General features: G+C 43.5%; 1 protein-coding gene across 1 annotated transcript in view; it reads left to right on the top strand.

The window, feature by feature from the left end:
• Positions 1-10741, top strand: part of LOC148357482 (short transient receptor potential channel 4-like) — a 32106-nt gene extending 21365 nt beyond the window's left edge. Inside the window, 4 exon segments of the mRNA XM_088345180.1 lie at positions 2135-2329; positions 7189-7230; positions 10236-10325; positions 10400-10741. Coding sequence (XP_088201306.1) covers positions 2135-2329; positions 7189-7230; positions 10236-10325; positions 10400-10741 — 669 coding nt within the window.
• The last annotated feature ends 1398 nt before the right edge of the window (positions 10742-12139 follow it).

Genomic DNA, 12139 nt, shown 5'->3' with positions numbered 1-12139 from the left:
CCAGGCCAATTTCATTGAAAACTTTACATAATGCGCCGATAGATAAATTGTGTCTGAAACTAGAGAGACAGTGAGGTATCAGGTTGGCAAACAACGCATCCGTCGCGCTGATTGTATGGCCACCTTAGAAAGCCAATTCTTTTCTATTTTATTTTGACGTCCACCTTTTCCACCACTGCATGATTGTCAGAGTCTGTTGCGTGTAAAAGTTATTTTATTTTTGTCTGTATTTTGTTTCTTCAATTGGGTGGGATTACTTTAGGAGGTAGAGCGCTCATCTTGGGATCAAGATGTTGCAGGTTTGATTCCCGGCTCTTCCGTGTTATATGTCAAGTGTGAGACACTGAATCCCTAATGCCCATGATAGCAAGTCGCCTTGCATGGCTGACGTTACTATCTGTTTGTTAGTGCTTAAAAGGGAAAAGTGTGAGGGACATAGTAAAGCGCTTTGGGAGGTTTTCATTGACTTGAAAAGCGCCATGTAAATGCAGACCATTTCATTCATGTAGCAGTAATTTTGTTGAATTGGCGCAATACTGCAGTTTCATGAGGCTGCAAACGTGTGTGCGTATTTAGCACTGGGCAGCGCAGTTGCAAGCCAGTGATGCATTCAATGTCATGTAGTAAATTTTAGCGTTCGTAGACAGTTTTCATGGCTAAATTCTACCACTTTTCAAGTACTTTCAAAGTACCCCCCCCCCACCTTAAAGGAAGAAATCCTGCGCCGATCAAAAGAGCGTTCATTTGTTGTTGTTAACTTTGATGACTAAGATAAAGTCGCTATTTTGCTGCTAGCACATACTTTGTGTATTTTTGAGAGGTTCCTATCAATCATATTCTGTCAATGGGCTGCTGCAAACTTATATGAATTCTGCCATTCTGCTTCAACAATGCATGCACAGCTTTACTATGTCACACTTTTTTGCAAACACAAAAAGAGCTCTACAAATCCACCAATCCCTTGCAAAACGTATACAATTACAAATTACAAAATAATGTTTAATTATTATTAGGATATTATTCATAAAAAAATCAGAGGAGGTGGATTTCTAAATAGAGCTGTCCTCTTGGGTTCGACCAGTTATGGGTGGTAACGCTTCACATGACAACAATCTCAATCTTTTCTTAATGTAAACTAAATCAAAGCGTACCTGGTCTTCCACGTGAGAGAGAAACACTTGTTTTTGCTGAATAAATTATACTACGTGGTTAAAATTTGAGCAGAATTTTTTGAAGGACAAGCAACTACCTGACCTTCCTTCAATTATTTTTGGAGGTTACATTGTTCGTTTATCTTAAACACTTTTAATTTGATTTGTATTTAGTTTATTTTATCTTTCCTTAGAATCCATGGTAATAAAGTAATCCAAAAGTAAATGAAAGTTATCCAGTTACATGACTTTAACATTATTCTATCTATCTACCTACTTTTGTTCAAGTAATTATTGCACACTTTCTGTAAATCCTAAAAACTTCATTTCACTTCTCAGATATTATTGTCTTTGTCTGCTATATGATAGATTTAACTGAAATTGCTGATCCGAACAACCAATGATTTATAAAGGAAAATCTTGAAAATAATCAGGGGTGCCCAAACCTTTGCATATAACTGTATGTGTATGTGTGCGTTATATTATAAATAAATGAGTACAGATCGGCCATGGCTTAGTAATCATGTTGCTAGTTGTTATGAACATAGAACGTGTTGTGAATTTCCCTACGGGATGAATAAAGTATCTATCTATCTATCTATCTATCTATCTATCTATCTGTCTGTCTGTCTGTCTGTGTCTGTCTGTCTGTCTGTCTGTCTGTCTGTCTGCCTGCCTGCCTGCCTGCCTGCCTGCCTGCCTGCCTGCCTGCCTACGTCATATCCCTCAAGAGGGGTGACCGACAGCAAGACAAACACATGACAAATAAAGAAAATAAAAAGGGAAAAAAATAGCAAAAACACACCCCAAAAAATTTGGACCATGATTTATAGGGTCACTTTAATATTATAGCATATGAATGACGTTACATTTTTCAACAGGTAATTAGTCACTATTTCAGATTATATTTTTAAAGTAGCCCCTCCCAATCCTGATCATAAGATTATCTTGTTTATTCCTTACTAACTTCATTTTCTTTCCAGGATCATGCAGACATTGAATGGAAATTTGCCAGAACAAAGTTATGGATTAGTTACTTTGAGGAAGGTGGGACGTTACCATCCCCATTCAACATCATTCCAACTCCAAAGTCGCTATATTATCTGACGAGATGGTTTCAAGCGCAGGTTTTACGGAGACCCAGTTTAAAAAGACTGGAAACTTTTGAAAGTTTAGGGGTAAGTTAATTTAAAAATGTTGTTCAAGACTGCTTGTAAAATTATCATTGTTTCAAGTACAGTAATCCCACGCTGTATCGTAGTTTACTTATTGTGCATTGTGTTCTGTATTCCTATTGGCTAAACAGCAATATGCTTTCTATTGCCAACAAACTTCGACCTCTCCACCGGCTAACCTTGTGCTGGAGTCACATGCGAGACTTTGGCACTCCCTGGTGCTTTTTCAAAAATGATTGAAATGGAAAAATACATGGTTTTTGTAGAACAGATCCGGAAAGTGAATTAATTTTCCTTAACTTCCACATGATGGCGGTAAAATATCACGTAAAGTAGTAGTAAATTGTTTTTTAAAATTGTATTTTGGCAGTACAGAAGTCACTTGCAAAACAAAAAAAACATGCACAGTACTTTTATTCGTTGAACTAAAACATAAGTCTGTATATTGGGTTTGTTTTTTAGTTGTAAATACATGTTTATACTTTGCGGGGCGGCGCAGTGGTTAGCGCGTGTGCAGCACAGTCCGAAGGTCTTGGGAACATCCTGTGTGGGTTCAAATCCAGCTACCGGACTTCCTGTGCGGAGTTTGTATGATCTCCCCGTGCTTGCGTGGGTTTCCTCCGGGCACTCCGGTTTCCTCCCACATTCCAAAGACATGCATTTCAGGTGTCCAAATTGTGAATGAGCGAGTGAGTTGTCTGTCCCTGTGTGCCCTGCGATTGGCTGGCAACCAGTTCACGGTGTCCCCTGCCCACTGCCCAATGATTGCTGGAATGGGCTCCAGCACCCCCGCGACCCTACTGAGGATAAGCTGTGCAGCTAATGAGATGAGACCTTGCGGGGTTTGACTGTTTTTGGAATGCGAAAAACAAGGGTTTACTGTAGTATTTTTTTATCCTGTTGAATAATTATTTGCTCATTTTAATGATAGATTTCTCATTCAACTAATAATTGTTATAAAGATCCATCCATCCATCCATTGTCTTCCGCTTATCCGAGGTCGGGTCGCGGGGGCAGCAGCGTTAAAAGGGAAGCCCAGACGTCCCTATCCACAGCCACCTCCTCCAGCTCATCCGACGGGACCCCGTGGCGTTCCCAAGCCAGCCGAGAGACATTGTCTCTCCAACGTGTCCTGGGCCGCCCCCGGGGCCTCCTGCCGGTGGGACTTGCCCGGAACACCTCCCGAGGGAGGCGTCCAGGAGGCATCCTTATCAGATGCCCGAGCCATCTCAGCTGGCTCCTCTCAACGCGGAGAAGCAGTGGCTCTACACCGAGTCCCTCCCGGATGACTGAGCTTCTCACCTTATCTCTAAGGGAGAACCCAGCCACCCTGCGGAGGAAACTCATTTCGGCCACTTGTACCCGGGATCGTGTTCTTTCGGTCATGACCCGAAGTTCATGACCATAGGAGAGGGTAGGAACATAGATCGACCGGTAGATCGAGAGCTTTGCCCCTCGGCTCAGCTCCCTCTTCACCACGACGGATCGGTACAGGGTTTGAATGACGGCAGACGCTGCACAGACCCGTTTGTCGATCTCCCGTTCCATCCTACCCTCACTCGTGAACAAGACCCCAAGATATTTGAACTCGTCCACTTGGGGCAAGATCTCATCCGCAACCCGGAGGGAGCATACCACCCTTTTCCGACTGAGAACCATGGCCTCGGACTTGGAGGTGCTGATCCTCATCCCGGCTGTTTCACACTCGGCTGCGAATCGCTCCAGCGAGAGCTGAAGATCACGGCCTGAGGAAGCCAACAGCACCACGTCATCTGCAAAAAGCAGTGACGCAATGCTGAGGCCCCCAAACCGGGCTCCATCCCCGCCAAGGCTGCGTCTAGAAATTCTGGCCATAAAAGTTATGAACAGAATCGGTGACAAAGGGCAGCCCTGGCGGAGCCCAACCCTCACCGGGAACAAATCCCACTTACTGCCGGCAGTGCGGACAAGACTCTGGCACCGGGCATACAGGGACCGCATAGCCCGGATAAGAATGTGCGGTACCCCATACTCCCGAAGCACCCCCCACAGGGCCTCCCGAGGAACACGGTCGAATGCCTTCTCCAAGTCCACAAAACACATGTAGACCGGACAGGCAAACTCCCATGCACCCTCAAAGACCCTGCAGAGTGTGAAGAGCTGGTCCAGTGTTCCACGGCCAGGACGAAAACCACACTGTTCCTCCTGAATCCGAGGTTCGACTTCCTGGCGGACCCTCCTCTCCAGTACCCCTGAATAGACCTTACCAGGGAGGCTGAGAAGTGTGATTCCCCTGTAGTTGGAGCACACTCTCCGGTCCCCCTTCTTAAAGACGGGAACCACCACCCCAGTCTGCCAGTCCAGAGGCACTGTCCCCGATGTCCACGTGATGTTGCAGAGGCGCGTCAACCATGACACGCCCACAACATCCAGAGACTTAATGAAGTCCGGGCGGATCTCATCAACCCCTGGGGCCCTGCCACCGAGGAGTTTTTTGACCACCTCGGTGATTTCAACCCCAGTGATACGAGAGCCCAACCCAGAGTCCTCCGGCTATGCTTCCCCAGAGGAAGTTGTGCCGGTGGGATTGAGGAGGTTTTCGAAGTACTCCACCCACCGATTCACAACGTCCCGGGTCGAGGTCAGCAGCGCCCCATCGACACTATACACAATGTCGATGGCACCCCGCTTCCCCCCCTAAGACGCCGGATGGTGGACCAGAATTTCCTCGAAGCCGTTCCGAAGTCGGCTTCCATGGCCTCGCCAAGCTCCTCCCATGCCCGAGTTTTTGCCTCGGCAACCGCCGAAGCCGCATTCCGCTTGGCCAGCCGATACCCGCCAGCTGCTTCCAGAGTCCCACAGGCCAGGAAGGCCCGATAAGACTCCTTCTTCAGCTTGACGGCATCCCTCACAGCCGGTGACCACCAACGGGTCTGAGGGTTGCCGCCGCGGCAGGCACCAACCACCTTACGGCCACAGCTCCGATCAGCCGCCTCGACAATGGAGGTGCGGAACATGGTCCACTCGGACTCAATGTCCCCCGCCTCCCTCGGGACACGGGCAAAGTTCTGCCGGAGGTGTGAATTGAAACTTTTTCTGACAGGAGATTCTGCCAGCCGTTCCCAACAGACCCTCACAACACGCTTGGGTCTGCCGGGTCGGGCCGGCATCTTCCCCCACCATCGAAGCCAACTCACCACCAGGTGGTGATCAGTTGACAGCTCCGCCCCTCTCTTCACCCGAGTGTCCAGAACATGCGGCCGCAGGTCCGACGAAACGACGACAAAGTCGATCATCGAACTACGGCCTAGGGTGTCCTGGTGCCAAGTGCACATATGGACACCCCTTATGTCTGAACATGGTGTTCATATGGACAAACCATGACGAGCACAGAAGTCCAATAACAAAACACCACTCGGGTCCAGGTCAGGGGGGCCGTTCTTCCCAATCACGCCCCTCCAGGTCTCACTGTCATTGCCTACGTGAGCGTTGAAGTCTCCCAGCAGTACGAGGGAGTCCCCAGGGGGCGCGCTCTCAAGCACACCCTCTAAGGACTCCAAGAAGGGTGGGTACTCCGAACTGCTATTTGGTGCATAAGCACAAACAACAGTCAGGACCTGTCCCCCCACCCAAAGGCGGAGGGAGGCTACCCTCTCGTCTACTGGGGTGAACCCCAACGTACAGGCGCCTCTCACCACAGGCAACTCCAGAGTGGAAGAGAGTCCAACCCCTCTCGAGAGGACCGGTACCAGAGCCCAAGCCGTGCGTAGAGGTGAGTCCGACTATATCTAGTCGGAATTTTTCAACCTCACGCACCAACTCGGGCTCCTTCCCTGCCAGAGAGGTAACGTTCCATGTCCCAAAAGCCAGTTTCTGTAGCCGGGGATCGTCGCTCCTAGGACCCCTCCCTTGGCCGCTACCCAGCTCTCTGCGCACCCGACCCCTTTGGCCCCTCCTACAGGTGGTGAGCCCATGGGAAGAGGGTCCCACGTCGTCCCTTCGGGCTTTGCCCGGCCGGCCCCCGTGGGTAAGGGTCCGGCCACCAGGCGCTCGCCAGCGGACCCCACCTCCAGGCCTGGCTCCGGAAGGGGGCCCCGGTAACCCGCGTCCGGGCGAGGGAAATCGAGGACCAAAGTTTTGTTATCATAAGGGTTCTTCTGATCTGCGTTTTGTCTGGCCCCTCACCTAGGACCTGTTTGCCATGGGTGACCCTACCAGGGGGCTTAAAGCCCCCGACAACATAGCTCCTAGGATCATTGGGACACATAAACTCCTTCACCACGATAAGGTAGCAGATCAAGGAGGAGTGTTATAAAGATGAATTAAAACAAAAGTCAAATGAAAGTTGTTTACTTGATGTAAAGAAGTTAAGAAGAACAGAATGAACTAAAATGGTAGATCATCTTGTTCCTTAGATTTTAAGTATTTTTACTCATTCTACTAACCTGTTTTTACGTAAATAGAAATTTGAAAAAAATAAAAACTCGTGAATATTGCCTACCATGTCACGTAATGTTGCTCCTTTTAATTATTACTTTATTGAAAAAGTTTGTTTAAAAGTAGACATGATTTAAAATGATCAAAATTACCTAATGGGGCAGATCAAGTTCTGTAGTTTGAATAATTATCTGCCACATCAAATAATTTTCATTTTACCATGGAAAAGAAAATTGATACGCTTTTTATGCAGTAATATGCTGCGAAAAATCCAGGGCATGAATTGTAATCCTTTTAACTACGACCAATCTTGTTTTACAACCGTTTGATTAATTTATACGGTATATAAGCAATATTTTGAGTAGCATTTTAAATATGTATGTGTGTATACATCTGTGTATTTTATATATATAAGATAAATCAAACACTTTTTTGTGCAATTTTAGAGACGAGCGGCAGACAATGTTAGACTAAATCATGAGTACCAGGTAAGTTCAAATTATTTTACTTAATGTTATCTACAGTATCATTATATTTTCAAATTCAAACGCCAACATTCTAAGTTTGGTCAAAAATATAACCCAATTTGGGTTAAGAATGGACTAATATTATTTATAATCAAACATTTTCACATAAGATATTTTTATATTGTGTACAAAAGGTGTGTCAAAATTATCCAAGTGTATTAATATGACCCAATTCGGACTATTTTGGACCTAAGGGTTATTTGGTGCACCTTGTGTTATTCCTAGGGGTTTCTCAAAATCTACATTTTTATTATTTAATATAAATAAAATTATATCATATCAAAGAGGTGTTTTTCACCCCAAAGAGTTTTTTTTTTTAAATGAACCAAGTGCATTTTATGTTTGGACTCCAGGGTTTTTCCAAGTGAAGTGTGTTCTTTTTAATTAGTTTGACAAGTCCTACGTGACATTACTGACAAAAAAAGAATTATATTGTATCCAAGAGGTACGTGGCAGCCAAAAGAACTGAGTTCTCGCAAATTGATCCATATTGTTGATGCTTGCAATTTATAACCTGATTAAGTCTATTTTTGGACCTGAGGTTTTTTTTTTGAAGAGTCTGTTCTTTTCAGGAGTATTTATGAAACCCATGTTATTTTCGATGACCAAGACTAGCTATTCTGTTCTATTCAAGAGGTACGTGGCATCCAAAAAAAACAGGTAATTTCAGATAGATCCCTGCACATCTTATGACCCAATACGGGCTGTGTTTGTACTTATTTTAAACACCTTGTGTTCATCAATGACTATTCTACTATTAAACATGTACATGACCGCTAAAACAACTCAGGGTTTCAATAAAGTCATCCATGTGCATCTTATTACCCGATTAAAACCAGCACTGTGTATTCGTCATTCTTGAACAAGTACTCACTCTGCCATTTTATTCTGTAGAACAAACTCCGATAAAAAACATTAAAGAAATGACATAGTTTTTCAAAAGTGCAACTCATTGACATTCAGAAACACTAAAAACAAATGAATAAAAAAATGAGTTGGTCAGTAAATGCTACTTTTATAGACCAAGCACAGGGAAAAATATGGAGTCACAACATTCTGAGGAAAAAAAATGTGGAATCATAAAAAAATAGACAAAAAAATACCAATCAATACATATCACTAGAATTTAGTTACACCAACTTTGGCTTTTATGACAACCTGTAGTCTCTGAGGCGTGGGCGTGATGAGTGACAAACAATTTTCTTCATCAGTCTGGTGTCAATTCTCTTTGATTGCAGTTGCCAGATCATCATTGTAGGTGGGAGCCTTGCTGTCAACAATGTTTTGCAGTTTTAACCACAGGTTTTCAATTCAAGTCACATTTATTTATATAGCCCTTAATTACAAAAATGTCTCAAAGGACTGCACAGCTTTACAATTACACGATCGCCTGATCTTAAACCAACATGCGGGGAAGAAAAAACTCAAAACCTCAGCGTGAGGAAAAGAGAAACCTTGACAAGGGGCCTCACAAGTTGTAATCCTCCTAGTTGATTGCAGGGAATGCCCTTGACTGGATGCAACCTTTGCCAAGGAATGCTTCCACAGTTTTTGCTCTTTGGCATGATGCATTGTCATCTTGGAAAATTAGTTCACCAGTCTCAAACATTATATCAATTGAAGGAATAAGAAAGCTATCCAAAATGTCAATATGAACTTGTACAGTTTTTGAAGATTTGACAAAAGCAATCTCCCCAGCACCTTTACCTCACATGCAGCCCAGTATCATTAATTAATGTGGGAATTTTGATGGTTTCTTTAGGTAGTCCTCTCTGTAAATCCCAAACAAAAGTTCCAGCATCATCACCTTGTCCAATGTAGATCCGTGACTCATCACTGAAGATTACCTTCGTCCAGTAATCCACAGTCCATGATTGCTTCTCTTTAGCCCATTGGAGTCTTGTTGTTTTCTGCTTAAGCGTCAATGATGGTTTCCTTTTAGCTTTGCTATGTGATTTTGCACAGTTCAGTCACATCCATTGACTCTAACTTCCTCCCCTTTCCTCCTCAATTGTCCTGTTGTGCATTTCATGTTTTCAAGACATATGGCCTTAAAGTTGTTTGTCTTGACGCCTACATGAGTTACTTGGCCTACCAGTATGCTTGACTGTAACAACCTTCCCACGCTGTTTGTTCTTTGTCCAAATCTTCAATACAGCTGACTGTGAACAGCTCACATCTTATGCAACCATACAAGTAGAGTTACCTTCTTCAAGAAGTTTGACGATCCTATTTTTGGTCTCAAGAGACATCTCTCTTTGTGGAACCATGTTTCTTGCCAATCCACTTAGTCCAGGAGCCCTCTAAGGTGTGATAACTTCATTGTCTTTAACTGCTGACTAACAAGCATACTTAATCTTAGACAGCTGCCTAATCAAGAAAAGGAAATTGACTGGGTGTGTCCTTATTTTCGACTCAAAATTCAATGATTAAAATTTTTTTCCCTCAGAATTGAGTGATTCGATCTTTATTTCCCGGCCCTTGTTCTATAAAAGTAACATTTGCAATTGCAATGTTCTTTCTTAATTTCTTTTAGTGTTTTGAATGCCAATATGTTGCACTTTGGAATGACCTTAGAATTGCTTCATGTTTGTGATCTGAGTTTTTTTCTACAGAATAAAATGTCCAATTGAGGGCTTGCCAAAGACCAGTGAGTCCATATATTTTGCTAGGGGTTGTATATTCTGTTCTAGAGGTAAATGTAAGCCAAAACAACTCAGAATTGTCTAAAAGTGTTTTAGATTGTGAACATAGGCCTGATTTGGAATATTTTTGGACCAAAGGGTTGTTCAGGGTTGTTTTTTTTTTTATGAAACGTATGCGGTTATAAATGAAAATAAGGACAATTCTAATGCATTCAAGTGGTACGTGGAAGCCAAAACAACTCTAGAGCTGTCTCAAATTGATCCAAGTACATTTTCCGACCCAATTTGGACTCTTTGGACTTAAGAGTGCATTCTTTTAAGGAGGTTTTACGAAACCTTGTCAAGCGCTACGTGGCGGCGATGATCCGAGACGCCAAAACCGAGGAAGGCTTGACCGAAGAAAACTTTAAGGTAAATTAAATTCACCAAAACCGTAGACCCTGCCCCCGACATCTTCTTATTAGACGTTTTTTCTTGGAACTCAGGAACTCAAGCAGGACATCTCCAGCTTCCGCTACGAAATTCTGGGAATGATGAAGAGTAAATCTCAAGGTCGAGGCTCAGGGAGAGTATCTAGCTCTCCCTTTGCCTACCCCGGAAACTCCTTCAAGTATTCCCCCAAATTTTGCCCGGATGAATCACCGCAAAGACTGGAAGTTTTTGATCTAAGCGCTGCCCGGAAGTGTACTGGAATCGACTCAGAAAACGTTAGAGGAGGACAAAAGAAGCAAACGAGTCCCAGAGTGATGATATAAGTTGCGCAGGAGGTGGAGAAAGAAGCCCAGGAGAAGGAGCATTAATGCAAATTACAAACTGCTGGGCATTAACAACCTTTTTTTCACTGCTTTCTTCTGTAGCCACTCATGTTGCCACTTAGCTGCAGGTTATGGATCGCTGTTTGCCGTTATTGTTATCTGCTCCATGTAAATAAAACTTGCGCGATCGTTCAGTCTTAGCCCTTATTCAGGCGTCTGGCTCTTGTCATCCTTGGCTTTTTTCCCACTTATTCCTTCCCCAGCTACTCATATTAGCCGTTTGTCTGAAAGAGATAAATTGCTGCTAGTCGCGTTGTTATTGTTAGCTGCTCCTGCTTCATCCTTCAGTATCACTCAACTTCCAACTTGTTCAAGTAAAATTTGCCAAGTTCCATTATTCAGGAATTGTTCTCTTTTTGCCCACTGTAACCTTCTCTAGCCACTTACTGTATGTTAGCCACTTGGCTGCAGGCTATGGCTCAGGGTGGGCCACTATTGTTATTGGTAGCTGCTCATGCTTTGTCCTTCCGTGTCACGTACCTTCCATAGCTGACCATGTAGGGAGCATTGCCAAGTCATATGATTCAGGCATTGGTCAGTATTTCCTTCTCTAGATACGCATGTGAGCCACTTGGGTGAAGGCTTTGTCTCACTGCTAGCCGCTATCGTTATTTTTAGCTGCTCCTGCTTTGCCCCTAAATATCACTACCCTGGTCATGTAAGCAAATGCTGCCGAGTCCAATGATTAATGCATCTGATTCTTGTCATCTTCCACTATTTCCATCTATAGCCACTCGTATGTAGGCAATGGCTAACCAATAATCAGTACTCAGCCGCTGAGTTCTATGATTCCAAACCCATAAAAAATTCTGCTTTGCTCTTGCAAATTTAACCGGTCAATTTGGCAATCCGCCAAAGTTAGCCATTGGCTGAACTTCATCCTTGTTCAAGAAAATCTTGAAGTAGGCTTTGAAATTTTGCCAAGTGATATTCTTCAGGCATCTGTAGAATGTATTTTTCCAATGTGTATGCGTCACCTCCATCCTTAACTACAACAACCTCTGAGGTGACTTATTACACACTGTCACTTAAATGTGATAGATTGTGTTCTAATTAACTTACATATGCACATACGAATGTCATTATCATGTACTGAGAACGCTTCTGCAATTGTTTTTGGGCCTTTTTTGTTTTGTAAATATTTCATATGTCTATGGTTATTAAACAAATAAATACAAAGTCTTCCCTGCAGCAGTGCGTCTTCTGAAATGTTCCTTGTAAACGTGCATTCAACTTCGAACATCTGGAACAAAAAAAAGTAACATTGTCAGCGCTTTTTTTGTAAGTGAGATTATAAAGATTCCTATGCCATGCACTGTCAATGAATAAACATGGAGTCCATTGCACAACTCTGTTGCAAAAACAATCTTGTTTGTAAAACAAAAAATTGAAAAGACACATGTTCTTTTC

This window comes from Urocampus carinirostris, chromosome 10, assembly GCF_059441175.1.
Source record: "Urocampus carinirostris isolate Australia breed hairy pipefish chromosome 10, RoL_Ucar_1.0, whole genome shotgun sequence".
Taxonomy (NCBI): Eukaryota; Metazoa; Chordata; class Actinopteri; order Syngnathiformes; family Syngnathidae; genus Urocampus; species Urocampus carinirostris.
Note: the sequence above shows the minus strand (reverse complement) of the source record. Positions and strands in the feature narration are given on the sequence as shown.